General features: G+C 39.8%; 9 protein-coding genes across 13 annotated transcripts; 5 read left to right on the plus strand and 4 right to left on the minus strand.

Annotated features, from left to right (window-relative positions):
* Positions 1-164: 164 nt before the first annotated feature.
* LOC111601972 (protein YIF1B-A) lies at positions 165-2,313 on the minus strand. 3 transcript variants are annotated; one of them, XM_023318848.2, is made up of 4 exons: positions 2,149-2,313; positions 1,246-1,811; positions 791-1,177; positions 165-731 (listed from the first exon to the last, which is right to left on the minus strand). In XM_023318848.2, exons 1-4 carry the CDS (start codon positions 2,180-2,182, stop codon positions 498-500), a joined length of 1,221 nt encoding a protein of 406 aa, XP_023174616.2. In that variant the 5' UTR covers positions 2,183-2,313; the 3' UTR covers positions 165-497. The 3 variants fall into 3 exon arrangements, with proteins under 3 accessions (XP_023174616.2, XP_023174615.2, XP_023174617.2); XM_023318847.2 differs by having other exon boundaries at positions 2,134-2,313; XM_023318849.2 differs by having other exon boundaries at positions 2,161-2,311.
* A 317-nt stretch (positions 2,314-2,630) lies between these two features.
* Positions 2,631-8,369, plus strand: LOC111601971 (contactin). Its single transcript, XM_023318846.2, has 8 exons — positions 2,631-2,748; positions 3,419-4,462; positions 4,521-6,206; positions 6,265-6,431; positions 6,492-7,364; positions 7,428-7,596; positions 7,662-7,795; positions 7,855-8,369. Exons 2-8 carry the CDS (start codon positions 3,520-3,522, stop codon positions 8,152-8,154), a joined length of 4,272 nt encoding a protein of 1,423 aa, XP_023174614.2. The 5' UTR covers positions 2,631-2,748; positions 3,419-3,519; the 3' UTR covers positions 8,155-8,369.
* A 357-nt stretch (positions 8,370-8,726) lies between these two features.
* Positions 8,727-10,795, plus strand: LOC111602009 (protein Tube). The gene is made up of 2 exons (XM_023318904.2): positions 8,727-9,411; positions 9,479-10,795. The coding sequence occupies exons 1-2, from the start codon at positions 8,946-8,948 to the stop codon at positions 10,567-10,569; spliced, it is 1,557 nt and encodes a 518-aa protein (XP_023174672.1). The 5' UTR covers positions 8,727-8,945; the 3' UTR covers positions 10,570-10,795.
* A 166-nt stretch (positions 10,796-10,961) lies between these two features.
* Positions 10,962-12,598, plus strand: LOC111602011 (E3 ubiquitin-protein ligase TM129). The gene is made up of 2 exons (XM_023318905.2): positions 10,962-11,858; positions 11,930-12,598. The coding sequence occupies exons 1-2, from the start codon at positions 11,226-11,228 to the stop codon at positions 12,494-12,496; spliced, it is 1,200 nt and encodes a 399-aa protein (XP_023174673.2). The 5' UTR covers positions 10,962-11,225; the 3' UTR covers positions 12,497-12,598.
* A 242-nt stretch (positions 12,599-12,840) lies between these two features.
* On the minus strand, positions 12,841-16,998 carry LOC111601990. The gene is made up of 2 exons (XM_023318879.2): positions 16,448-16,998; positions 12,841-13,330 (listed from the first exon to the last, which is right to left on the minus strand). Exons 1-2 carry the CDS (start codon positions 16,649-16,651, stop codon positions 13,169-13,171), a joined length of 366 nt encoding a protein of 121 aa, XP_023174647.1. The 5' UTR covers positions 16,652-16,998; the 3' UTR covers positions 12,841-13,168.
* A 1,412-nt stretch (positions 16,999-18,410) lies between these two features.
* Positions 18,411-20,248, minus strand: LOC111601981 (E3 ubiquitin-protein ligase MARCH5). Of its 2 annotated transcripts, none has more exons than XM_023318863.2 (4): positions 20,125-20,248; positions 19,488-20,046; positions 19,237-19,433; positions 18,411-19,181 (listed from the first exon to the last, which is right to left on the minus strand). In XM_023318863.2, exons 2-4 carry the CDS (start codon positions 20,040-20,042, stop codon positions 18,692-18,694), a joined length of 1,242 nt encoding a protein of 413 aa, XP_023174631.2. In that variant the 5' UTR covers positions 20,043-20,046; positions 20,125-20,248; the 3' UTR covers positions 18,411-18,691. The 2 variants fall into 2 exon arrangements, with proteins under 2 accessions (XP_023174631.2, XP_023174632.2); XM_023318864.2 differs by having other exon boundaries at positions 19,488-20,073.
* Positions 20,249-20,630: 382 nt separating this feature from the next.
* Positions 20,631-21,877, minus strand: LOC111601983 (Golgi to ER traffic protein 4 homolog). Its single transcript, XM_023318867.2, has 2 exons — positions 21,468-21,877; positions 20,631-21,406 (listed from the first exon to the last, which is right to left on the minus strand). The coding sequence occupies exons 1-2, from the start codon at positions 21,858-21,860 to the stop codon at positions 20,774-20,776; spliced, it is 1,026 nt and encodes a 341-aa protein (XP_023174635.1). The 5' UTR covers positions 21,861-21,877; the 3' UTR covers positions 20,631-20,773.
* Positions 21,878-22,109: 232 nt separating this feature from the next.
* Positions 22,110-23,384, plus strand: LOC111601984 (BTB/POZ domain-containing protein KCTD9). The gene is made up of 3 exons (XM_023318868.2): positions 22,110-22,664; positions 22,726-22,857; positions 22,925-23,384. The coding sequence occupies exons 1-3, from the start codon at positions 22,119-22,121 to the stop codon at positions 23,237-23,239; spliced, it is 993 nt and encodes a 330-aa protein (XP_023174636.1). The 5' UTR covers positions 22,110-22,118; the 3' UTR covers positions 23,240-23,384.
* Positions 23,385-23,570: 186 nt separating this feature from the next.
* LOC111601982 (alpha-2-macroglobulin receptor-associated protein) lies at positions 23,571-25,333 on the plus strand. 2 transcript variants are annotated; one of them, XM_023318866.2, is made up of 6 exons: positions 23,571-23,587; positions 23,816-24,080; positions 24,134-24,349; positions 24,409-24,619; positions 24,675-25,036; positions 25,101-25,333. In XM_023318866.2, the coding sequence occupies exons 2-6, from the start codon at positions 23,856-23,858 to the stop codon at positions 25,227-25,229; spliced, it is 1,143 nt and encodes a 380-aa protein (XP_023174634.2). In that variant the 5' UTR covers positions 23,571-23,587; positions 23,816-23,855; the 3' UTR covers positions 25,230-25,333. The 2 variants fall into 2 exon arrangements, with proteins under 2 accessions (XP_023174634.2, XP_023174633.2); XM_023318865.2 differs by lacking the exon at positions 23,571-23,587 and having other exon boundaries at positions 23,780-24,080.
* Positions 25,334-25,462: the final 129 nt, after the last annotated feature.

Raw genomic sequence — 25,462 nt, forward strand, 5'->3', positions numbered from 1 at the left:
AGGTAAGATTTTCGGTTGAGTTCAGCCTTGATGTTAGGCGTGGGAAGCTTCTTATATACAGTACTTAGTCTGAAAATTCATATTCTTACGATAAAAAAAAATAGAAAAACGATATTAAGAATTTGCATTTCGATAGTTTTTATACTATTTTATAATAACAATAATCCCATTTATCAAGCACTGTTTATTTAGGTATAAAATGTGTTAATTTTGTTAATAACAAAAATATGTATATGCATCACCTATTGCAAATCTCAATCAGATGTTTCTTGAAGCTTAAGTAACGTATTTCTAACCACATATGCTACTAAGATTTTAACATTTTGGAAATGATTTTATCATTGGCGTTGTGAAAACATTTTACCACATCAATTTTGAGAGCGTGTGTACTACGCACACACACCCAATACACTCGGCACACATGTGTGTGTATGTGTGCGTCTGATTTCCGTTGGCCCAATAAATTAAATGAGTTTCAAAAATTTTACTAAAGATTTTTATAGCGCCTTAAGCGTTGCCAATGGATCCACACCGGGCAAATACAAATGCTTCGAGAGCAGAAACGCGAACAATATCTGGCCAGCAACTACAATGAATAGGAAGTATAACTTCCTCTTGCGCCCGCCGCTGTAATCGAATTGTTGCGGATTGCCATACGGATCATAGTTGATGGCACCGCTGGGCGCAGTTGGCGTGTTGTCCTGCAACAGCTTTGTTCGCAGTGTCCGCAGCTGTAGAAGATTTACAATTAATAATGACCAATATTTGCTCTGTAGTTCATATTGCTCACCAGAAAGAAGCCAAAGGCGAAGCTGGTATATGCCAGTGCTATATAGTAACCGGAGCGAAAGAAGAGCGTGCTCATCAGTAGGCAGACGACAATATTTACATATTTATAGCCCGTAAATGCCAGTAAATCCAAAGTCTTAAGGCTCGTCTTCACATTCATCACGTACAGCGAGATGGAGTAGATGACCAGTTCGAAAATGCTATAAGCCATCGCACTAGATGCCTGTATGCCTAGTTGTTCGGGCGAAAATCGATTCTGCATGCCCAACAATAGCCCGGCAACAATTACATATGTAATGTAGCCCATCGTTGGCAAATAAAGATCTGGTGCATTTATATCATAGCGTGGCTGCACAGGGTGTTCCTGGTCGTATTTTAATGACCAATCCTGTAAAGTAAGCAAATGTTTAACGTTTATAAGGGACTTAAAATAAATATTAATATATAGCTGCCTACCTTGTGTACATAAGGAAAGAAAAGCAAGCGCAGCTTGCGCCCCACATAGGCATTATCAACTGCAAAATAGTACTTCAACTTCGCGACGGGCACCCATTTCTCAAATTGATTCTCCACAAGCTGTTTGCCTTGATCGGCCAGTCGTTGGCCGTACTGCATGGCCATGTCCTGCACGATGGGCTGTTGGAACATGGTAAACTGTGGATATTGGCCTCCAGGTGCAGCACCGGGAGCAGCTCCAAGCACTTGCGTCTGGGGTCCACCCATGCCATAGGATGGCTGTCCAGATGGTACATTATTCATTGGTTGTTGTCCCGGTGGATATCCATAGCTTTGCTGTTGGGGTACTTGTTGTTGCTGTACCGGTGCCGGAGCTGTTGGTGCCGCATTGTACCCATAGCTATTGACCTGCTGTGGAGCCGGGCCGCCGTACATCGTGGGATCGAACATGGTGGGTGCTGCCGTTGGCGTCATGAAGGCAGAGCCACTGGGCAACGGAGCCGTTGGGCCCATTGCATTCAAATCGCTTACTCGTTTAATGGGACGAGCGCGTCCTCCACCTTGAGCTATTTTTGGATACACAGAAAAGCCGTTAAATGCTTTTGATTTTCCATTTCAATTGGATTGTGATAGATTCACAAGTGTTAGTGGGGGAAAAAGGTAAAATCAAGCTACACACGCAGTAAACAAGCTAAAAACGCAACATAATTATTAGTGCAGGCTGTGATAATAATTTTTGAACAACTCAACAATTAACTACGAGAGGCAACTAAAATAAGCGCCAGCTGCAGCTTTTTGTATTTGCGGCAGTCGCCACCGCCGCTGCAGCAACAACAACAGCAGCTGCATTCGTGGTATATACTTGCGTAGCTATAGCTTGTTCCTTACAGTTTTCCCACTTACGATTCCGCATACCCGCATTTGGATTATAGTTCATGTTGTGTATATTGCTTCCTGTCCTTTGCTATGCTGTTTTGTTGCTTAATTAGCTCTGTTTTTATTTGAAATATCACCAAAACTGTGGTTATTACACATCACCACTCGGATGAAATTCGATAAGTACACGACGGGTTTGTTGTTAAAACATCGATAAGTTTTTCTTCATAAATATCGAATATAATATATTGTTGTAAGTAATCAATTTATTTTGAGGTTTGTGCTTATACTTATTATCTCTATTGAATTAAATAACCTCAATTATTAACACAATTATTAACTTAACAGCATATAAATAAATATTAGTTTGTTAATAAATAATTATGAGTTATGAAATGTACAGCCTAAGCTTTTTATTATTTTTTTCAATGTTTTAAATTTGAAGTATCATACCATCATAGCTGCTCATCACTCAAAGCGTTGGCAGCTCTTAATCACGAGTTGCATGGAATTGTAATCGTATATCGTCCATCTAATCGTGGCTTTGTCGAACTTGTGCCTAGTTTTTGTTTTTATTTAATAAAGCTATAATTTTAAAGTGTTTTGTGAATAATTTATGATCACTTGGTTAGTGTAACTAAAAGAAGTTGACAAACTGTGTTTGTAAATTAATATTATCATTGAAATAGTGTCTTTAATACCCTATAAATTACTAGCTCAAAATTTAAGGTGTGGTTTGGTCTGGGATGTTTGACTAAGCGTAGCTTTAGTCGAATTGGGCGGCGGCGATGCCAACTCTATGTGGAGTGAATCCACCAAATATATTTCAGAATATAAAACAGAAACGTAAATTATTCTACTTCAGCTTAGAAATATTTAAAGATGAATTTCATTAATTGTTTTGTAATGCAACACGACAACAAGCTCAAGACCACGCCTAATGTAGAATACATACATGTACACACACACAGACACGCCTATGATCATGTACAGTGGAAACTCAATTAACGGAAGAATAACTTTAGCTCGTGAATGTTTCCAATTACAAACTTTAATGTTACCTTGTGCGTATCTTATATTTTAATATTTGTCTAAGCAGCTTTATAAAAATTAAAACCCTACTCTGCCGTTCAAAAGAGCTTTTACTGTACGTAGAGGTATGTGTCATATGTGTGTACGCTTACTAATACAACCGTTATTGGTCTGAGTAATAGGACTGATCTTTTGATTTGTTTACATACACAGTTCATAAATTAGATATTGCAAATAAACAGTGTCTATTGTTGTTTATTTATAGACTACGAATTTCCAACTCGAAAATGTGCCTTTAGTCTTCTACAAAAAACCAACTGAATAAGTTCTCACATCGAACTGTAACTAAAAGTAAACCAAGTCACTATGTCAGCAAGGAGCCGGCTGTTAGTCTGCGGGCTGGTGCAATTGTTGTTGCTAGCAACGAGCAGGGCACAACTACCCAGCGACGTGCAACCGCAACAACAGCAGCAGCCGGGCCTGCCACTACCGCAAATACAAGGGCAACAACCGCAGCCATATCAGCCCACTTATAACAAGGACTATTCGCCACGCTATAATCCTTTGTACACGGGCCAGCAACAAAATCCGGACAGCACACAGTATGATAATCCATTGCTGGACTTTGGCAATCAGCCAACCAATCCGAATTTTGGTGGCTCTGGTCTGAATCCAAATAGCTACAATGGTTACAACAACTATGACAGCAATCGACCGATGTTGGGCGTTGGTGGCGGCAACATTGTGGGGCCGGGCAGCATTGGAAATACAGGCCCACAATACGACCCCTTCAATCGCAACAGCGTGACATCCCCTACCAATTCGGGCTTAGGCTATAGGGATATGTTCACCGATGAGGATAACTTTTGTCCCGAGCATTGGATATCGTTCCGACAGACATGCTATCGCTTTATACGCTCACCCAAGCGTAACTGGGCGGAAGCTAAGAAGATTTGCAAGGCTTACACAGCGGACTTACTGAATGTGGACAATGTGGAGAAACATGCGTTTATTTTAAAGCAACTCATTATACAAAATCAACGGCAGAATCGTTTCTTTATCTCAGCCCGTCAAACGGGGCCACAGAACTGGGTGAATGATGACAATACGCAATTGGTACAGATTGAGGATTCCTTTGCTTTCGATGAACAGCAGGCACTTGAAAACGAAGATCTGAATGACAATCGTTTCCTCGTGCAAAATGATCCCAACAATCGCAATTTTAACAATCCCAATCAGTACTACAATGCGCTGACGGGACAACCGAATGTGAATCAACGCAACCAAAACAATTTGCGTGGATTCTTTGGTAAGACTAAATGTCAATAATAAAAAATGAAATATATAATATCAATTATGTTTTACAGGTCCAAATCAGCCTTATGGAGACACTGGCTATGTGCGAGATCGTGTGGTCTATGCCTATTCGAAGAAACGCGATCGATGGATGTTTATGCCTGCCTACGAAATTGAATTAAATCTATTTATTTGCGAGTCCAAAGCACTGTACAGCCCAGACAATGTCAATATTAAACTAGATGATAAGCGCCCCTATACGTATGGCTTGGATATACGTGATCTGGAGCGCATTCCACGTGGACCGTACTTTGTAAAGCAACCAAATGACACAACATTTGATGTGAACAAGAATCGTTTGATTAACGATGTTTCGCTGAGCTGCTTGGCTGGAGGTTATCCGACACCCTCGTATGAGTGGTATCGTGAGGTCTATGTAAATGATACACTAGAATACAAACGAATTGATCCGTTGGTGGAGGATCGCTACACTATATCAGGAGGCAATCTAATTATATATGATCCCAAGCAAGCGCTAGATCAGGGCGCCTATCACTGCGTTGCGCAAAATAAATTTGGCAGCGTTCGGTCAGAGAGTGCACATCTTAATTTTGGTTTCATCATGGAGTTCAATTTGAAGCGATCTGCTGAGACGAGCGAGATGAACTGGGGCAAGTCCATATTCTGTGATCCGCCACAACATTATCCAGCCATTCGATACTATTGGGCACGTGACTATTTCCCCAATTTTGTGGAGGAGGATCAGCGCGTATTTGTCTCACACGATGGTGCGCTGTACTTCTCGTTTATTGAGACCGTGGATCGGGCCAATTATTCATGTACTGTGCAAACACTTGTCTCGGATACAGGTCGTAATGGCCCCTTCTTTCCGCTGCGTGTAACGCCCAATAGCAACTATCAGACACTGATCTTTGCCAATACGTTTCCAAAAGTCTTTCCGGAGGCTCCCGTTGCTGGCGAAGAGATTCGTTTAGAATGCATGGCATTTGGTTATCCTATACCTTCGTACAACTGGACGCGCCAAGGACAGCCACTGCAGCGCAATGCCTTCACGACGAGCTATGGTCGCGTTCTGATCATTAGGAATGCGACTACCAATGACAATGGACAGTACACATGCAGTATTACCAATCCGCGCAAGACGCTGGAGAAGTCCATCTATATCAACATACAAATGCGCCCAGAGTTCACTATACCGCTTAAGGATATGATCAAGGACTACAACAGTGATGTTACGTTTATTTGTGAAGCGTTCGCCATACCCGATGCCAACTATACTTGGTACAAGAATGCCGAACGTCTCGATCCTTTGACCATCAATCGCGATCGGTATGTAATACAAGATAATGTGCTAACCATAAAATTCCTGGAGAAGGACAAGGATGAGGGCATGTATCAGTGCGGTGCACAGAATCAACTGAAGACATCCTTCAGTTCGGCTCAGTTGCGTGTGCTGTCCATGAAGCCATCATTCAAGAAGCATCCACTCGAATCTGAGATCTATGCTGTTTATAATGGGAATACAACTATTGTTTGTGATCCGGAGGCTGCACCACGTCCGAAATTCCAGTGGAAAAAAGATGGACAATTGCTTGGCTCAGGTGGACATCGTCGTATACTGCCCAGCGGCACGCTCATCATATCGCCCACGTCTCGTGATGATGAGGGAATGTACACGTGCATAGCTTCCAATCAGGCAGGCTCGGATGAGTCGCATGCTCGAGTTATTGTGCTGCGTAAGTTAAACTTTCTTAACAGTTATTACTTAACTCTATTAATTATTTTACTTAACAGAGGAAATACGATTTGTACAGACGCCCCCACAACGCATTGTTTCTCGTGAACATGATCTTATCTATCTGCACTGTGAAGCTGCATTCGACGAGCTGCTGGACATTGCCTACGTTTGGAAACGTAATGGCGAGATACTTCGGAATAATCACGATGGCACTCAGCGCTTTGTAAGCTAGAAGTTTTCCTAATTTAGAAACATCATTAACTGTACCTGAAAAACCTTCCAGATCGTCGACTGGAACAGTTTGACCGTGCATAATACAACGATGCGTGATTCAGGCGATTACGAGTGTGTTGTCCAATCAGCAGTTAATGAGATTAGTACCAAGACAAGTGTCATTATTGAAGGAGCCCCTGGTGCTCCAGGAGGCGTGCAGGTAATTGAAATTGGCAAGACCAAGGCTATCATTGAATGGGTGGATGGTGTCAACAATGGCCGCCCCATACGATACTACAACATACTTGGGCGCACCAACTGGAATCGCACCTGGGTCAATGTTTCCATGCACGTACAGGCGCGTGAGGTGGATCGATATACGTCTCGTCAGCAGGCTGAGGTTACAAATTTGACACCCTGGTCCTCTTACGAATTTAGCGTGACAGCTGTTAATGATTTGGGCATTGGCACACCCTCAGCCCCATCGCCAATCTACAGCACTTACGATGATGTACCATATATAGCGCCACGGAAGGTGGGCGGTGGCGGTGGTAAGATTGGCGATCTGACCATTACCTGGCAGCCATTGTTGCCACAGGAGCAGCACAGTCATGGCATACATTACAAGGTGTTCTGGAAGCTAAAGGGTGCTTTAGAATGGGCCTCAGATATTAAAAAGAATCAAGAGAATGTGGGTGTGGCCGTAGTCAACATTCCACTAAACAACTACTACACGGAATACGAAGTAAAGGTACAGGCAATAAACAGCATGGGTAAGGGACCCGAGAGCGAAACGGTTGTCATACATTCTGCCGAGGATATGCCACAAGTGGCGCCCCAAAAACCATTTGCGTTGGCCTACAATTCCACTTGCTTCAACGTATCCTGGAGTCCCATTGACATGTCTCGTGAGAACATACGGGGCAGGCTTATTGGACATAGGGTAAGTTTTAGCTTACAAATAATGCTGCTGCGATATGTTTATTCTTTGCAATTCCAAATTCAGCTGAAGTATTGGAAGACCGAACATCAAGAAGAGGATGCCGTCTACTACTTATCGCGTACTACTCGGCCATGGGCACTAATTGTGGGTCTGCAGCCGGACACGTATTACTTCGTTAAGGTTATGGCATACAATGCAGCTGGCGAAGGTCCTGAAAGCGAACGTTTTGAAGGTACCGTCAATTTATCTAATATAAAGATATTGGAATCTGTACCATATATTTTTTATTTATACTAGAACGCACATATCGCAAGGCGCCACAGAAGCCGCCGTCTTCAGTGCATGTCTATGGCATAAATCCGTCTACGGTGCGCGTTGTTTGGCGTTATGTTTCGCCGGCGCAAGATGAAGAGCCGCTGGCTGGCTATAAGGTATGAAATCCTATAAATGTATTAACCGCAAACAATATCAAATATTTTTATTTCGGCAGGTTCGCATCTGGGAGACTGATCAGAATATGATCACTGCCAACAATACTATTGTGCCTATAGGACACAAACTGGAGTCCTTTATTAACACACTGACGCCGGGTAAGAGCTACAACATGCGAGTGCTAGCCTTCAGCAATGGCGGCGATGGACGCATGTCCAGTCCCACGCTGCGTTTCCAAATGGGAAAGACGACACGCAATGCAGCGAATACTAGACATGGTCACAACATCAACACAGCTCTGATCATGAGTGTGTTATTGTTTATCACCACATTTTTCTACACCAACGTCAACAATTAGTAATTAGGCAACAAGAGTAATACCGTCCGATGTTTTTGACAAGGCGCACAGCTTTAGAAAAATACACAGAAACTCAAGAGTCTCGTTTAGATTTAAATCAGCAAACATTCCGTCTTTACTAGCGAAACCTCAGCGAATTGAACATATGCGAAACAAATAAGAAAGTGACCTTAATTATATACAAAATAAGTAGAGCATATACATTTAAAGCAAACACACAAATCTTTTATATATATATTATTATATACATGTATGTGCATATACATATATTGTTTGGAAACAACCAACGAAACGAATAATTAGCATAAGCACAAAGCCGTCTATATCCATTTTACGACCTTATCAGTTTGTCTTCGTCCTTGTTTATATGTATTTTAAAACGTACAATTGTACAATGTATTAAATGTAATTGTATCCATTATACAAATCTATTTTCAGCTATTTAAAAATAAAAATACAAATTTATTATAGTAACCGTTATGTTTCAATACAACCCACTCAGTGCGGCGCCATGCAGTGAAGTTACTGTTATCGATTAATTATCGGCAAATCAACTCTGAAAGCTTAAACAGCTGTTGGTGTCGGCTATTGCATATTTATATATATGTATGTGTGTGCGGAGAAACCAATGATGGCTCATAGGAAAATTCAGTGAAAACGCAAGAGCTGCAAACGCAATTTAATATAAAATGTTTTTATAACACCACACGAGACAATCAAACGATAGGCGCATCCATATCCAAGACGCACAGCAGCGATAAAGCTAAAGGATTTGAGGAAAGCAAAACAAAATGGAAATGGCAAAAACAAAAGCAAACGGCTGGGCGACTGTTTGCACCAGCACAAGTTCCGTTCCCATATATTCAAAATATACGCGCTACACGGAATTACGGCGCGTCGATGATAACGACATCTACAAATTGGCAACAATACTGGACGTTAATAGCTGCTGGCGCAAGCTAATGTCCATTATACCAAAGCGCCTGGATGCGCAGGCCTGCAGTGCACCAGGAGCACTCAAGTATCAGGAAATCGCAGCCAAGGTTGGACTTAAATATACCGCGCAACAAATAAGTCTGATTGATGGGACCGCTGAGCGCTTAACGCCTGGCCAAAGCATATCACAGGTAATGATTGATGAGTGGAAAACTTCTGGCAAGCTAAACGAACGCCCCACGGTGGGTGTGCTGCTGCAGTTGCTTGTACAGGCCGAGATCTACAGTGCTGCCGATTTTGTGGCCTTGCATTTCCTGAATGGTTCGTAGAGAGATAGTGAGAATAATATTATAAATTGTTAAAACTATTCGTTTTTTCTGTGCTTCAGAGCCTAAACCTGATCGCCCCACCGATGGACCTGCAGCGCATATTAGTTTGGATCTGTGCAGCGAGGATCTGAGCGAAGACATGGAGGTGGACGACAGTGCCAGTTACCAACCTAATACATCCACACTGAATGCAGCTGCAGCACAGGCGCGTGGCACTGGCATGAATTTAGATTATTTCGACAAGCATATGGTTAGACGCGACAAGAGTGTACCCCAACAAATAGAAAATGGCACATCCATATCCACCTCCAGCCCAGTGCCCGTAGCACCACCACGATCTGCACGCTTATCCCGTCATCTAAAAACCACGACAAGCAATGGGGCAACCATAACAACAACTGCTGTCTCATCCTCATCTCAGTTAAACGCAGTTAACATGCCTAATCTATCAATTCTAAATGCAAGTAGTGAAAAGCTGGCGTCAGCAAACGTTCAAACCCAGCCACCACAAAATATACCTCACCTATCTATACTCAACGGCTGCTCCGAGGCAGTAACAATGTCAACGACATCTACGACGCCGCTGGATGCTGGCAATTCGGACACCGCCAGCAATGGTAGCTCTAGTACAAGCACATCAACAGCAACCGTACCCAACGTGCCTTTGATAACGCTTTTAATTGAAAATTCCAGTTGCGAGATAAGCGGCACATCTGATGCGATGACAACAGCAACATCAAAATCGACAACAACGAAAACAGTTCCAGATATGAGCTACAATAATTTGCCAGCGATAAGCGCATTAAATTTGAATACTGTGCAACCAGATGGAAATGGAGCCAAGGCTCGCAACGATAATGGGGATAACAATAGCAGCGGCACAAACAGCCTTAGTAATGACGAAGACGACGAAGAAGACGAGGAAGATGACGATGACGATGATGATGCGGATGTGGATGACGAAGAGGCAGATGTGTCGTTACCAAATCTGAGCAATTCTGATCATCAAAACTCCAATAATGACTCAAGTCTAACAACAGTTACAGGCACCAGCGGAGACAATAGTTTTGAGATGACCAACGATTCAAGTTCGGCATCCAATGATGACTATACCAACAACATTCCGAATCTGAGTGAACTTCAGCAGTAAAGTAACCGTCCATTATTACGCACTAGTTTACTTTCTGCATGCCACGCACACACATTCCATAAAGCACAAAAAATGAGTAGTTTTAAATGTATGTGGTTTGTCATACATATTTTATTGTTTATGTATCTAGAGTTATGTATATAATGTCCACATAAGATATAGTCTAACGAAAGTTGTTAACTGCCTAATTTAACATATCTCCCTTATTCAAACATAGCTTCCATGACACCCAATGAAAATGTATTTGAATTTGATTTCATCATCAAACAATAGCACAAATCAAAAGCAAGTTTTGTATTAAAAATCTTTTTACAAAAATATATATATTTAATATACAAAAAAAGCAACATGGTTGTAATGATATATGCCATTAATATCGTAATAAATTATGGTATCTATTTAATTAAACTGCCTGCTTTTAAAGCATTAAGGATGCCAGAAATGCAGAGGAAAATAAGTAGAATTAGGAAAGCGAAAAGGATTTACAAAATACACCATTCGAATATACCTTCGCGGTCAAACAAATCGAACTATCGAGTTCGAATGCAACTCTGCGCATACGACACATCAACAATAATTGCGCATCTCTAATTTAGACCCTGGACTTGTATATTTTATTACTGGTTTTTGTTGAATTTTTCAAAATTTTTCGCAACATGGATGAGTCGGAACTGCTCTTTAATTTGTTCTACTTTCTGGTGTGCATGTGCGTCATCTATCCGCCCGAGGAGTTTCAACGTTTGGGCTTTACGATTGAACAGGTGTTCTCTTCCTTCCTGGGAGAGGAATATCGTGATTTTGTTGGCTACCATCTGCGTCGCACATCTCTGAATCTCTTTGTCCACAGTTGCCTCCCTGTCACATATTTCCTAATACACAGACTGAAGTTCTCAGTTTTCGCCACACAACAACCGCTTGAAGATAATGAGCTTGACCCGGATTTTCCTATGCCACAGGAGGCTGTGGCCTTCAAAACACTCACCTGGAAGATGGCGCAACGTTTCAGTGTACTGGCTATGTTAGCTGTGCCGGCACTGATATTTAAGTGGCATCAGCAAAACTGGCGCCGGCATCCAATAAACAAAACCCTGGCAAAATACTCCAATACCCCGGGGAGCTACAGCGCTGTTGCAAACGACATTAGTACCGAGTTTCGCCGTCAGGATATTTACAAAAAGAAACTCAACTCCATTAGCATGGTGATTGCCACGGAAAACTGGATTATCAAAACAACCATGTACAATGTTAACTTTGCGCATCAAGCCAACACTTCCCTCAGCGTTGCCAAGGCAAGTACCTCTGAACCTCAGGTTTTGGCATGTTGCAGATAATGAAAAATATCAATCTATCGAATTTTTAGGCGGAGACATATAACATATCTCACCACGATCAGAACGACACCTTGCAAATGATAAGCATTGTTGTTCAGCCGATGCGCCAAGGTGTTTCTGATTTTAACATTCGCATAAATGCCTTAGAATTTCGTAGCTTGGAGGATCGTCTGCGGCGTCCAATTACCATACCATCCAACATACAATTTCATCGTAGCGTCATCGATCGATTTGTGGATGTATTCAAAACGCAGGTGGCCCTCAATCCAATCTTTAGCTCGGAGCCCATTACAGACAAATGTTTTGCCTGCATGCTGGCGGAGCCCAATATCAAGATTAATAAACAGTGCGCCGATTTGAACCGGGCTGGCGCTCCTCTAACAGATGAGGCACGCTGCTCCAATTGCTATTGTCGTCCCATGTGGTGTGTGGAGTGTTTGGCGCGCTGGTTTGCCGCCCGCCAAAGCGATATCGATCGCGAAGTATGGCTAGAACAAAAGTGTACCTGTCCCATGTGTAGGGCAAAGTTTTGTGTACTAGATGTTAGCTATATTCGACCGACAGCCGCCTCAAATGCAGACGAAGATGCCTCATGATTTCGTTTATATAAGTAAACGCTTAAAAAAACCTTTTGCTTTATCGATACGTTTTAAGCATTGAATTTTTATTAAAGTTAAGACAAATATACATTTGTATATATAAAATATTTTAATATGTATAGTTAAAGATATGCATGTACGATTTAGTGCAGTTATCACGATTTAATACTTGTATAATCTAAGCAAGAAAGAGATAATAATGTTCATACAATTACTCTATATATGTATGTATATATATATACATATATATATATATATATATATATATATATATATATATATATATATATATATATATATATATATATATATATTTAAGTACAATGATCTATATATATATATATATTTAGAGAGTGCCTAAGCTAGCTCCTAATCTGTTCTAGATTCTACTAAATCTAAATAGCTGAAAATTCTAAACAAAAGCACACAAGAAAGCTTTGTCAAGCAGCCTGCTTAGTCTTCCTTTGTGTTGTTTTTCTTTAAGTTTTCTTTTCTCATTGTGAATTTTGCACATTTTATATATTTCACATGTTGTGCAATAAACTCTTCGGTTGATCCAATAAAGCGTAATACAAATATATAGTGCATATAGCTGTATATACATATTTATATGTATATGTATATAGTATATGCATATGTATGCCAAAATGTATATAGCTCTGCCATTATCTATAAATTGGTTTCGTAAAAACTTTTATAGCTCTCTGCTTTGTCACGTTGACTTCGCCCCGACGGCGCCGCTGCACTATTGCCGCCCGTTGTTGTATTTGTTGTATTTGTCGTATAGGAGGACGATTTTGACATGGCGCTAGTTGTATTGCGCGCTGAGATCTGCAATAAATAGAGCGAAATCAAAAATTTAATATATATGCAGTCAATAACTCTTGAAATTCATTATCACCAACAAATAGAAAGAATATTTAGATTAAGTTTTTATTTGGGTTTCCAGCAATCAGAGACTCTAACTTTTGAAAAAGTAATCAAAAGACATGTGCAAAGTCATATTTTTGATTTAGCACCTGATTTTAATCAAGCACATGCTATCGACATGCACCAAATACACACATATGTATATACATAAATATAATTCTCGGCTGGAGCTTTTTTTGACAGCTGGCGGCAACAGAACAGCCAAGCGTGCCCAGCCACTTACCTCTATGATATATATATATATATATAAATATATATGTATGTATATAAATATAAATATGTGTATGTATGTTTTGGTGTTTTTCCCTATATAGGAACGAAACCGAAAAAAGGTTTGCCTTTGTTTTTGCAATCGCTATTGTTGGTTGATAAGATTTTTGCGCTGTTAAAGCGCAATAAAGGAAATTTTGCAATATCTGATATAGGTACAAACAATATTGTTTGAGTGCTTTCATTGGTAAAACCTTGGCCATATTTCATGGTTTACTATCATTGTTGGTTGGCACACACACACACAAATATATACTAGATATATAAGCCAGGTGCCTTTTATTTTTAGCACGTTATAAACCAAGAGGGCGTCACGAGATCTTTATATCGACTAGTTTTTAGGCTACAGAAACTGCTAAAAACTGATTTAAGTGTAAATAAAATCAAAGATAAACTAAAATACTAGGTGCAAGCTTAAGAAATTTTTAAATATTACTCATACGCCTTGTTGCTCTGTTGACTCTAGGTTAATGTTTGAACTGAAACAGCTCACCAGACGTTAAGAAATAATCTAGTTGATTATTTGTTAAGATAGAGAAATGATTGAAGACGGCTTACGTTGTATACGAAATCTTAGAGAAACACGGAAATTCCAGTTCTGTTTTATTGTTTGTTAAATAAAAACTTAAAACCTTAATGTTAATTTCATCTTGCTTTAAAAGTTTAAAAACTATTGGAATTTAATCAAGTTAGTATACAAAATTGTTAGTTAGTAATAATTTTCAAATAATCATTGAAACTGGAGTCGCCTTTTTAAATATTACTCATGCGCCATGTTGTCTATACCAAAGAAGAAGACTACGCATTTATCATTTATATTTCCGTTCGCTATTCTGTCACAGTTATTATTGAAAACTTATCTAGTTAGCTTATAAAATTTAAGTTAAACATGGAAACTCAATAGCTTTTTTTAAGCAAACAGAGCTCATAGCTCGACACTTTGTCAAGCGCTTAAGCATGTTCAATCTGGAATAGCTTAACCAGGTGTAATAAAGCACCTAGCGTTAATTGTTATTGTTTATTTTCTTTATTTTTTGCCTTTCATAAAATTAACCAAGTTCAATGCACAGACGACAATGACGCAGCAAGCACGTTTGCTGCTGACAATCAATCGATCGACCGATCGTTCGCCCGTTGCATTTGTTGCGTAAGTAAGCCGTAGGAAACAAGCAGGTGGAACACCCTCACGCCGAGGCCTTACCCCTCCTCAAACACTGACCGACCGCCTGGCCGGTTCACTTGCCAAATTTAACAAGAGGCGCGTGCCGATGACAAAAACAAATTTTGTTTTCATTTGTGGCAGCCCTGCAATGTATCTGGTTTCGCATACATACATCTGCTTTTAAATATATCTTCCTTTTTTTGCAATGAACTTTGAATATGTATTATATGACATTTTGTTGAATTTGCTCGCCTTACTCATCTTACAGTGGCGCCAAAAGAAATAAAGTTTCCAGAAAGGTGTGTTTGTCGGTCGCTACATATATATACATGTATATATATGGATCTTACTTTATTTTGCGTTGCACTCGACTGAGTTCTGTTGCTGTTTTTTTTTTTTTGTTTGTTTACTTTGTTTAACTTTTTAATTCCCTTTTTATCACTTGTAAGAAAGTAATGTATTTTTAACTGCGTTTCATATACATTTTTTTTATTAATTTACATTTTATACTGCCCTTTTATGGGGGCAAATATCAAAGAAAGTTTCCTAGACTCTTAACAAGATCTGCGACGCAGATATATTTTATTTGAAATGAAGAATTGCAGTCAAGGCCAAGAAATTGATAGCAGAAAAAGTACCGTCAATAATCTTATCTGTTTTATAGGAAACCCAATTGAGACAAGAGCATTTTGCACTAGTTATGACATATCTAAAAGTGACATCAACTTTTGGTATATAATTATAAAGACTAAAAGCGCCCTCAGTTTGCTTTTGATTTATACTTTCAAGCTTGACAGCCTTTTTTACCTTGTACTGATAATATACGAGTTTACAGTTTTTTTGCCATTTTTTAACTTAGCACGCCTTCTTCTAATTGTTTTAATTACGTATGAGTAATGCTAAGAATTAAAAATATTTAAAAACATTTTTATATATCACAATTGTAGCCATACTTTTGGCATCCAGAATGCACTCATTTTTATATTGCTCGAGCAGTGGCTAAGATTTGTCATCAACAAAGATTCCATTTGGCTTTCATTCTCCTTGAATTGTATATGAGATATATAAATATATCAAATATATATACATGATAAACGCATACACATATTTATATAGGATAAATATATAAAATACATTCATTCATATTTATATATAGGATAGTGTAGTATAAAGTGTTGACAAATAGCGTCATAGAGCTGATTGCATACAGAGTCTTATCATAATAAACCAACTTCCGTTTTTTATTAATGAGCATTTCCGTTTTTCTGTTGTTTTTCTTGTTGTTGTTGCGTCGATTCACATGGAAAACACAGCAAAAACTTGTAAACTGATATTTGGACTTCAAAGCCAAAAAAAAAACCTAAAAACCCGTTACTAGCTTTATATATACACATACGCACATACAGACATGCATATATGTATGTGATATATAAATCACGTTAGCACTTATCATATCAATATAATAAATATATCGTTATATTTTATTTTCGGAGTGTCTGCTGATAAGGGGAAAAATCACAAATGAAATTGAAAATGCGAATGAAAATGAAAATTGGGTTACTGGGAGCTGCTCTCACTGGACTCACCTTATCATTTTCCTTGCCATCGAACAGCTTGCCATCGACCACATCGCGTTTCTTGTTCTTCGATCTGAAGCGGCCCGAACGAGAGATTGTGAAATTGCGCCATTGATGTGAATATTGATCGCCGCAGCGTTTCTCCTCCTCGTTCAAAATGCTATCCAGATAGTGTATGGTCGGCTCGTGTGCGGCAGTCATTGTGTTGCTCATCTTTAAAAATGATCTGGCGATCTAAAGATCGTGGGATCTGCGTAGCTAAGGATCTGCTATATTATGACAGTGTTTAGCGTGTGTGGCCCGTTGCAGTTGCGACAACAACTCGATTCGGTTTCAATTCATTTCGTTTACTTTATTTGATGTCGAGGAACTACCGAACAATGCCGACAACTCGTATATACTACGTGCTATATAGAATGTATATTATCGTATTTTCTACATATGTTTCTCCTTATTTTTAATATTATTGTATTCTTTGTTGGCCTTTTTTTTTTGTTATCAAAGCGACGCGTCGCTGGCGATGCGTATTGGTAGCCGGTGCCCGTCTGACTGCGGAGTTGCCGACACAGCGCTGTTATTAACCGTAGTCGCTGTCGTCGCACACAAATGACAACGGCGACAACAACAACAACAGCTCAGCTGCAGCAACAACAATATGGAGTCGACAAGCAACACGACTCCCAAGCTTCAGCGATTCGTTACGTTATGTGTACGCCCGCCTTTGGCCCCCAACGGACGTTCGTTCAGTCACAAAGAACAAACGCAACCCGTTGGAGTTGTAGTTGTTGCCGGTGCTGTTGCTGTGCTTGTCGTTGTTGTTGTTGGTGTGACGGCAGCGAAAGAAAGCAGCAAGAAATCTTTCAACTGCTGTGAACGCAAGACCGTGTGATTGCTCCTGAAAAGCCAAACAGGTGGGCTACACACACACACACATACAACACATACAAAACCACACAAACACTTCGGCAGAGGCATATATAAATCATCCGTGTCTGTGTGTGCGAAGTTTACCTGTGTATTGGCTGTGCTTCACTTCATGTTAAACAGGTGCAGCTAGGCAGACTAAAGTAAGGCGCTACAGGCATCCTAACAGACCTCTAGCTGTTGTGTTATATATATCCATACTTGCATTGCTTATATATTTAGAACAATTGCTATATTAAGATTTATCAACCACCGTCGAAAGTAGCGCATTGCATTAGTCGGTACGGCCTGTTAGAAGCTCTGTGTGTTTGCTATACATACATTTGTATTTTCTATATGTATACACCGATATCATCTAGAAGCGGCAGCAGCAACAGCTCGTGTGTTGTCGATGATAAGCGCAAATAGACAAAACAAACACTCGAGTCGCTAACAATTATAAATGATTAGATCGCTTTTTGGAGCATTCACTTTGTCCGGGTCTTTAACTGTAACTTTTGTGTGTACATATATGATAGATGCGATGATGTTGCGGCTTCTCTTGTGCAGCACCTTAAAGCCATGCTTAACAGCTCGCTACCCACGTATATATATATATATATATATATATATATATATATATGTATATATAAACAATTGTTACAGAGCTGGTTCATTATCTTGATGACTCAGGGCGATTGGCTTACAGGCGAACTGCTTTAAAATAAAGAAATTATTCACACTTTCTTGCTGCTATGGCTGCAGTGCGAAGCTTATCTAATCTGGTCAAGTTGAAAGAGCTTATACATATTTCCCAGTTTGGAGCTTAGATTTGAAGTACAGGTATTGGTATCGTTATAAACCCACCCACAGCCAAGGGCTTCGGTTTTTATTTACAGAGGCAATTTTGCAGTATTTCTTGCTTACAAAATGTTAACATTAATTCAATTGTGTGGAAGCATAGATGCGTAATATAGGTGTGTTATTTAAATATATATATCTATATATATTTATATATATAAATATAGTTAGTTATATATGTATTTAAAAGCTAAACGGACTGTGCGAATTTAATTTCTTTTGGGTTTTATTGTTAACATAAAATTTGACCAACCAATATTCGGCTGAGTTATTCGTACATTCCTGAAGTGGTTAATCTCGCAAGATTTAACAATGAATTTGGCTCTCATACACGCATGTGCACACCTCCCGTTTTTTTTAACATAGTTTTTTTTCCTGTACCTTGAGTGTTCAAGTTGTTAACAAAAAGTTAAATCAAAAGTGAAGTAGTTGAACAATAAGTATCCAATATATTCTCAATTGATTAATCAATTGGGAGTCCATTCGCGTTTAAACAACGCTGTCACCGCTGTTGGGTTCATGCTCTCGTTCCCGAGCAGCACGATCCCGATTAGCTGCCGCAGCAGCCACTAGGCGGGGTATCGCCACTGCTGGCTGCTGCGGCTGCTGTTGTTGCTGCTGCTGTAGGATATGACGAGCACCACCGATTCCAGCAGCTCCGGCATTATTGTTGTTGCGATGCATAAAGTTTCGTATATTCTCCTCCGTATAGTCGACAATGCGGCGTTTCTTGCGACGCGCGTATTGCTTCTGTTTTAAATAGATTTTCAGCATGCCCTTCACTGTGATAAAGGTTAGACCCCCAAGTAGCGTACGATGTAACGTGTTCTCAACTGAATCGAATAATATGCGACCCACAATGCATGATATTGTAGGCAGCAGCAAAGCTCCGCAAAATATGCGCGTTGCAGAAACTGGATCAGAAAGTGCGGGTGTAGCCGGATTAGTAGAAGTGGGCAACTCCTCCTCCTGCTGATTGCTACAACAAAAAAAGCACGTTAATTAGGGAAACTGTAGTAAACTAAAGCACTTACAGGTTCGGATATATGAAATTCACAAATGGAAACTTGCGCATGACGGTGCCGCGATTACGTATCAAACGTAACAGGGCATCTTCCCAGCGGATTAGCCGACCCAGTACCAGACCAACAGGTATTGCGGGCAGACCAATGAGTAGTATGAGCGGATCGCCTGCTTCCATTATAGACATGCCATGCTCGTGACCAACGATCTGCGTGCATCAATATTTTAGTGATAATAATAGTTATTTTATTGATGGACTCACCTGGAGGAAAGTTACAGCGCCATAAGTCACGGCTGTCCAATATAGAGAGCCGACAAAGAAACCAGCTGCCAGAAACGGACTAAGACGTTTGACCAGAGTGTCCATGGCTTCCAAGGCACCACCTAATTTGCCCATTTGTGGAAAAACAATGATGTACTCGGTTTGGCATTGCGGGCAGGATACAGAGCGAAGAGCACTGCCCTTCTGTGTCTTTTCATCGATCCAACGATACAGGCAGCTCTGGTGTACCCATTTTGTTGTGCCGCGACACTGGCAAGGCTGTACCCAGGCCGCTAATCGATTATCCTCATCTGTCGCAAAGCAAATCCAACAACACCGTTCCGTATCAACGTTTAAGACATCTCGTGCTGTTGCTTCTGCTGATGCAGCCGCCGCCGTATGTCTTTCAGTATCATTCATTTCGGTAATGGTTGACTTAGATGTGCTCGCCACTGGTTCCATTGTGACTGTTGTGTGATCGGCCGTTGAAAGTTCATTGCCGGTCTCCGTTTCGGTAGCAGCGTCGGCAGTGGGCGCTGCTGCTTTATCATCCATATCGCTGAAATTTTTTCGTCATTTATAGGAACTTGTATGTGTTTATTTTTGGCATTTGGCAGGTAGATGCGATAAAACTCACTTAGAAATTCGAAAACTCAGTCGTTCAGAGTCTGCTTTCTTTATGAACCAAGTATAAAACTTAATTTTCAACTTTTTTCATTAAACTCTTTCTGAAACTAAAATATATGTGAACTAGAGATGAAACCGTGCTAATATTTGTTTACTTTATTCACACTCACGTGTACTAAAAATCGCTTGTTTGTTTTAATATCTGAACCATGATCAATTCTTACATATTTTGTATGACATTTTTAAAAAACGCAATCTATACACCGTAATCGTAAAATTAAAGCAACAAGTATTTATTTTTGGTATTGCAATTTACAACAATCAGTTGTTAAATACTGCAGGCACCGTTGCTCTAAATATACTACAAATTCTAACAGAGATGGGTAACAATCGAAGTTGCTATCGATAAGTAGTCGGTCAATCTCATATTTGCCTACTAAAGCCATTTTTAGGAATTGCCTTACCTTTTGGTAATTCATATGCCTTCAATAATATCGAATGAGAATAAGAATAATATATGCTTATTACTGCAGCTACCAGCAAAATTTTAATTAGCAAATATATAATAACATTACAAAGAAAGCCCCGGTGTATATATCAATTTATCAATGAATCCCGTTGACTTTACCAGACTAGTAGTCCGGCGACGGCATCTGTTGTTAGTCCAGTTCATTATTCGCGTTTTGTCGTTGTCGCGTCGGTCTGCTTTGCACATCATCATCATCATCAAAACCTTGCATAAGCTGGTTAAAGATATCACCAAACATGCCACCAAGTCCAGAGGGTCCAGCATGCACCTGCTCTGGCTGCTCATCAAAGTATGTTATTCCAATTTTCGTTAGATATTTGTTGTAGGAAGAGTCGCGCTTTAAGGAAGGGTCATATAGTTTGCGCAAGGCGCGAAAACCAACCACGCTCTTCGTTTCGATCAATCGCAACAAAAAATACAGAAAATTGATCAATGGTTCCTTGTAGGGGAACTCATGCCTTGACAGTTTCGGATGGTATCGTGTATACTCGATGAACGTGTCATCTGCTGTTTTTCGATCTTTCAATGATAGTTGCTGCAGCACGGCTTGCACCAAAAACAAATCCACTTCCCTGTGGAAGCCCTTACTCTGACTTATTTCAATCAGCACACGTCCACAAAGACTTCCATCCTGACAGAGTAAATAATGATGACGTGCCGACTCAATGTTGCCCTCTGTCCAGAACACATGTGCTATTAGCTTGTGCAATACCGGATGTCCGAACTGACCATGCACAGAGGTGCTCCATTTGACAACGCGATGCTAAATATTATGAAATGCACATTAGATTAATTATTGAATTCATTTTGTAACAATGACATACGATTAGTGTCTCTCGTTCCACTGTAGTTGCGCTTAAGCCGCGTATTAGTCCACCGAACCGGGGTACCCACTCAAAATTGTCTGCGTTCTCTGGTTGCCCACGCTTCTCAAGCGTATCTACCAGCAATAAACACAAATCCGCAGCGCTTCCTTCCTGTTCCTTCTCGATTAGTTTCTGTGCGCCGTCAAATAGCAAATCTAAGCATTCCTGGTAACGTTTCTGGGCCGTATAACGAAAATATAACGTTCGATACATCATATGGGCTTCATAGAACTCTCCCTCCGCCAACGAATGGGATAACTTTGCAAGTACACGACTGACACCCCGCTGATTGGCATTCGAACTGCTGCTGCTGGCACTGCCAACAGGTCTTTCGGCTTCGGCCGTTGTCATATTAACGTTTAATATTAAGAGTTCAGTACTATTTTAAAATATATGTATATTTGTTGACGGAGGATGATTGTAAATTTTCCTCAATAATATAAGATTATTTATGGATACTTATCGTAAGACACACGATTAATATCGATTGTTAGGAAAAAAGTGTTGCCACATCAAAAAAATTTTGCCGTTCGCCCAAGTGTAAAAATCGGAGTTGCTGAAATTGCAGCAACAAAAACCACAACAAAACAATTGCAAAAATACAACCCAATGGAAAGTGATGGAGCGGAAAAAAATACAAATGGTGTTCTTGCAGCATGCGGGGAGAAGCCCAACACCCACATTTTCCCATCGAATAAATGGGTGAAACTAAATGTGGGTGGAAAAATTTATACAACAACAATTGATACGCTCGTCGGTCGTGAACCAGACTCAATGCTCGCGAGAATGTTTCTACAGGATGGTGGCATGATGCCCAGCGAGAAAGACGAGCAGGGCGCCTACTTGATCGACCGTAGTGCTCGGTATTTTGAGCCAATTATAAACTATTTGCGTCACGGCGAATTTGTTTGCGATAAGCACATCAGTTTAAAAGGCGTTCTGGAGGAGGCACGATTCTTTGGTATCTACTCGCTGGTCACACACCTAGAGGAAAAGCTAGAACAAGAACAGCCGCTCGACGATAGACCACTAACACGAATCGATGTGATAAAAGCCATTATACAGACATCAGCAATTACCGAGTTGCGCTTCCAGGGCGTCAATCTAGCTGGTGCTGATTTACGCAAACTGGATTTTCGGAATATTAATTTTAAGGTGGTTAGCACTGTTGATATGTAACTATAATTTACTTATGTATTACCTCTCTGTTTATCAGTATGCCAATATGTCACGTTGCAATTTGTCACATACAAATCTTAACTATTGCTGCCTTGAGCGTGCGGATCTTCAGTATGCGAATCTGGAATGTGCACAGTTGGTTTCAGTGCGTGGCCTTTGTGCCAACATGGTAAGTATCATTCTATCATGATAAAGATCATTATCAGGAAAAAATCATGCAACGAATTTCATTTAAGGAGGGTGCTAATCTACGTGGCTGTAATTTTGAGGATCCTACCGGTGTGCGCACCAACCTGGAGGGTGTTAATCTGAAGGGCGCGTGTTTAGAGAGCAGTAATATGGCTGGTGTTAATTTGCGCGTTGCAAATCTTAAAAATGCAAATATGAAGAATTGTAATTTGCGTGGCGCTTTATTGGCTGGCGCCGATCTAGAACGCTGCAATTTATCAGGTAGTGATTTGCAGGAGGCGAATTTACGTGGTGCCAACCTAAAGGACGCTGAGTTGACGCTGATGGTAACGCCTTTGCATATGTCGCAGGCCATACGTTGATCTGAAGGTGCCTTTACAAGCTTAAGGAACATCACCATGTGCAATTATTATCAATATATATATTCGATCCTAGTATGTGATGCTTGGTCTTAGTTTAGTTTTTTGTACATACCATATTTTGACACTATACATAGACGGTTAAATAAAACAGTATTAAATACGAATTAAAATATTTTAGGCATTGTTTTATTTTGTATGCATATTTAGTTTTTGTATGTAACTATAATGAAATGTTTTATTCTTGCCGCATTTTGTTTGAATGCCGTCTCCTTGTCCCTCTTTAACATTCTATTTGAAACTATCGATGTGTAAATTGTAGAAAGGTGGCAACACCATGCAGTAAAACAGGTACATATTAAAATGTTTTCCATTTGGGCAGCGTTCTAATAAATATTATTAAATCGTAAACAGTTTAAGTGATAACAATAAATGTAGTTAATAAATAAAGAATTATAATAATAATTTAGTCATATCTGCCTTCCTTCTATTTCTAATTAGAACACTGCGAAATACCTAGTTCATTTGTTCCGCTGAGTCAGTAACTCTTTTTTTTTTGTACTCCCAACTCAACACTAGCAGCCTGATTGGAAGATTTGATCTGATTTGTAGAAGAATTATGTCGAAAACGTGTCACTTGGTTGTGGCTTTGGCGGCCATATGCCTTTTAATTGTAACGCAAAGTGTCGGCGCCGATAAAAGGCAGAGCAAAAAGTACAGCAAGGAAGCAAACAGCCCGCATTTCAAGCAGGTCATCGACGAAAAGTATGAGCCGGAAATTCGGAATCTTCAGCGACCTTTTCGCATAGCCAAATTAAATTTGATATGGTCAAAGGCACAAAATGTAAGTAGTGCATATTTTATAAAGTCTACATATTTATAATTTACTCATTTAAGCGCTTGACTGAGAGCAAAATAAAGTCGTTGTACATGGAACTAAAAATACACGATAAAGAGGAGATTGCGTGGAAACAACTAAACTCACAGCACAAAGACAAAGATGGACTGAAAGAGAATGAGCTACGCCAAAAACTGATTGGAATAATGAGCAGCTATGATTTGCTGGAACATTTTGAGGACACACAGAATGTGGAAAAAACAAAGCCCTTTAAGGTATGCATGATAGCTTATAGCAACAGGTTGTAATAATACATAATACTTTTTTTAAATAGAAATTTCACGATCCCGAGGAAAGGCATAAAAATAAAAGTCTTTTTAAGGACAAAAAATTAAATCGCTTGTGGGAGAAAGCAGAAATTTCTGGGTTCACAGCTGAAGAAATGAAGTCGCTAAAGCAAGAGTTTGACCATCACCAGGACAAAGTGGATGTCTATTATAGTTTACTCGAGAATATTGGCACCATGGAAATGAATAACCATGAGAGTAAGTTAGAGCTTACTTTAGAGCCTGCCCAGTTGTTTAATTGTTTATATAATAGATGCTATAAACACCGAAGATCTGGATACATACAACCTCATTTCCAATGATCCCAATGAAAATGAGATTAAAACGCACGCGCAAAATGTGAAGAAGTTTGAAACAGATATGAATGCTTTGCGTGGACACCATGTTGCCATCAAAGATCACTATGATCGTCTAGAACGTTTGGTATCTACCGGCCCCCATAGCCAAGAGTTTATCGAGCCCAAGGTACAGGGTTTATGGCGTGTGGCACAGGTTAGCAATTTCACTGACAAGGAACTGATGTCCCTTAAAACCGAGCTACATCACTTCGAGAGCCGTCTGCTAAAGCTGCGTCATTTACATGCTGAGCATGCTCTGCACAAGGAGAAATACAAGGTATAAGACAGAAATATATAATTATAGTTATATATATAATTAAAGGACTTGGTTCTTTTATTAGGACGAAAAGCACAAGGACAAGAGCAATCGGTTTGACGATGTGGAGGAGCAACTAAAGAAACAAACTCGCAAAGTTGAAAAGCTTCAGGAAAATATTGAAAATACCATATTCAAGCATACTGAACTTTAAATAATTCTTTGATACAGATCGTGCCAAATGAGCAAATTATTTGTAGACAAATATTTGTATTTTTCAAAGCAATTGCTTAGCTTAGCTTATCTAATTAGATTTACTAACCTTTTTGTACCAAAACTTGTGCAGCTGTAGAAAGCAATTGTATAAGGATATTAATTAAAAATCTCATGAAGTATACATTTCTCTCTGTGTATTACTGGCGTTGCCACACTTGTGGCATTTGGTGT

This window comes from Drosophila hydei, unplaced genomic scaffold (assembly GCF_003285905.1).
Source record: "Drosophila hydei strain 15085-1641.00,03,60 unplaced genomic scaffold, DhydRS2 tig00008119-arrow-pilon, whole genome shotgun sequence".
NCBI lineage: Eukaryota > Metazoa > Arthropoda > Insecta > Diptera > Drosophilidae > Drosophila > Drosophila hydei.

Excerpts from the sequence above, each read along its gene's own strand:
- LOC111601972 (XM_023318847.2), bottom strand. The coding sequence starts at position 2,182 with ATGAACTATAATCCAAATGCGGGTATGCGGAATCGTAAGTGGGAAAAC. Across the intron at positions 1,812-2,133 it reads GAATCGTAAGTGGGAAAACT|CTCAAGGTGGAGGACGCGCT; the intron begins GTAAGGAACAAG and ends ATCCAAAAATAG. Across the intron at positions 732-790 it reads TCGCCTTTGGCTTCTTTCTG|CTGCGGACACTGCGAACAAA; the intron begins GTGAGCAATATG and ends AATCTTCTACAG.
- LOC111601971 (XM_023318846.2), top strand. The coding sequence starts at position 3,520 with ATGTCAGCAAGGAGCCGGCTGTTAGTCTGCGGGCTGGTGCAATTGTTG. Across the intron at positions 6,432-6,491 it reads ACGATGGCACTCAGCGCTTT|ATCGTCGACTGGAACAGTTT; the intron begins GTAAGCTAGAAG and ends AAAACCTTCCAG. Across the intron at positions 7,597-7,661 it reads TGAAAGCGAACGTTTTGAAG|AACGCACATATCGCAAGGCG; the intron begins GTACCGTCAATT and ends TATTTATACTAG.
- LOC111602009 (XM_023318904.2), top strand. The coding sequence starts at position 8,946 with ATGGAAATGGCAAAAACAAAAGCAAACGGCTGGGCGACTGTTTGCACC. Across the intron at positions 9,412-9,478 it reads GGCCTTGCATTTCCTGAATG|AGCCTAAACCTGATCGCCCC; the intron begins GTTCGTAGAGAG and ends TCTGTGCTTCAG.
- LOC111602011 (XM_023318905.2), top strand. The coding sequence starts at position 11,226 with ATGGATGAGTCGGAACTGCTCTTTAATTTGTTCTACTTTCTGGTGTGC. Across the intron at positions 11,859-11,929 it reads CTTCCCTCAGCGTTGCCAAG|GCGGAGACATATAACATATC; the intron begins GCAAGTACCTCT and ends TCGAATTTTTAG.
- LOC111601990 (XM_023318879.2), bottom strand. The coding sequence starts at position 16,651 with ATGAGCAACACAATGACTGCCGCACACGAGCCGACCATACACTATCTG. Across the intron at positions 13,331-16,447 it reads ATGGCAAGGAAAATGATAAG|ATCTCAGCGCGCAATACAAC; the intron begins GTGAGTCCAGTG and ends TATTTATTGCAG.
- LOC111601981 (XM_023318863.2), bottom strand. The coding sequence starts at position 20,042 with ATGGATGATAAAGCAGCAGCGCCCACTGCCGACGCTGCTACCGAAACG. Across the intron at positions 19,434-19,487 it reads GCGCTGTAACTTTCCTCCAG|ATCGTTGGTCACGAGCATGG; the intron begins GTGAGTCCATCA and ends TGATGCACGCAG. Across the intron at positions 19,182-19,236 it reads AATTTCATATATCCGAACCT|CAATCAGCAGGAGGAGGAGT; the intron begins GTAAGTGCTTTA and ends TTTTTGTTGTAG.
- LOC111601983 (XM_023318867.2), bottom strand. The coding sequence starts at position 21,860 with ATGACAACGGCCGAAGCCGAAAGACCTGTTGGCAGTGCCAGCAGCAGC. Across the intron at positions 21,407-21,467 it reads TGGAACGAGAGACACTAATC|CATCGCGTTGTCAAATGGAG; the intron begins GTATGTCATTGT and ends CATAATATTTAG.
- LOC111601984 (XM_023318868.2), top strand. The coding sequence starts at position 22,119 with ATGGAAAGTGATGGAGCGGAAAAAAATACAAATGGTGTTCTTGCAGCA. Across the intron at positions 22,665-22,725 it reads TTCGGAATATTAATTTTAAG|TATGCCAATATGTCACGTTG; the intron begins GTGGTTAGCACT and ends TCTGTTTATCAG. Across the intron at positions 22,858-22,924 it reads GTGGCCTTTGTGCCAACATG|GAGGGTGCTAATCTACGTGG; the intron begins GTAAGTATCATT and ends ATTTCATTTAAG.
- LOC111601982 (XM_023318866.2), top strand. The coding sequence starts at position 23,856 with ATGTCGAAAACGTGTCACTTGGTTGTGGCTTTGGCGGCCATATGCCTT. Across the intron at positions 24,620-24,674 it reads GGAAATGAATAACCATGAGA|ATGCTATAAACACCGAAGAT; the intron begins GTAAGTTAGAGC and ends TTTATATAATAG. Across the intron at positions 25,037-25,100 it reads TGCACAAGGAGAAATACAAG|GACGAAAAGCACAAGGACAA; the intron begins GTATAAGACAGA and ends TTCTTTTATTAG.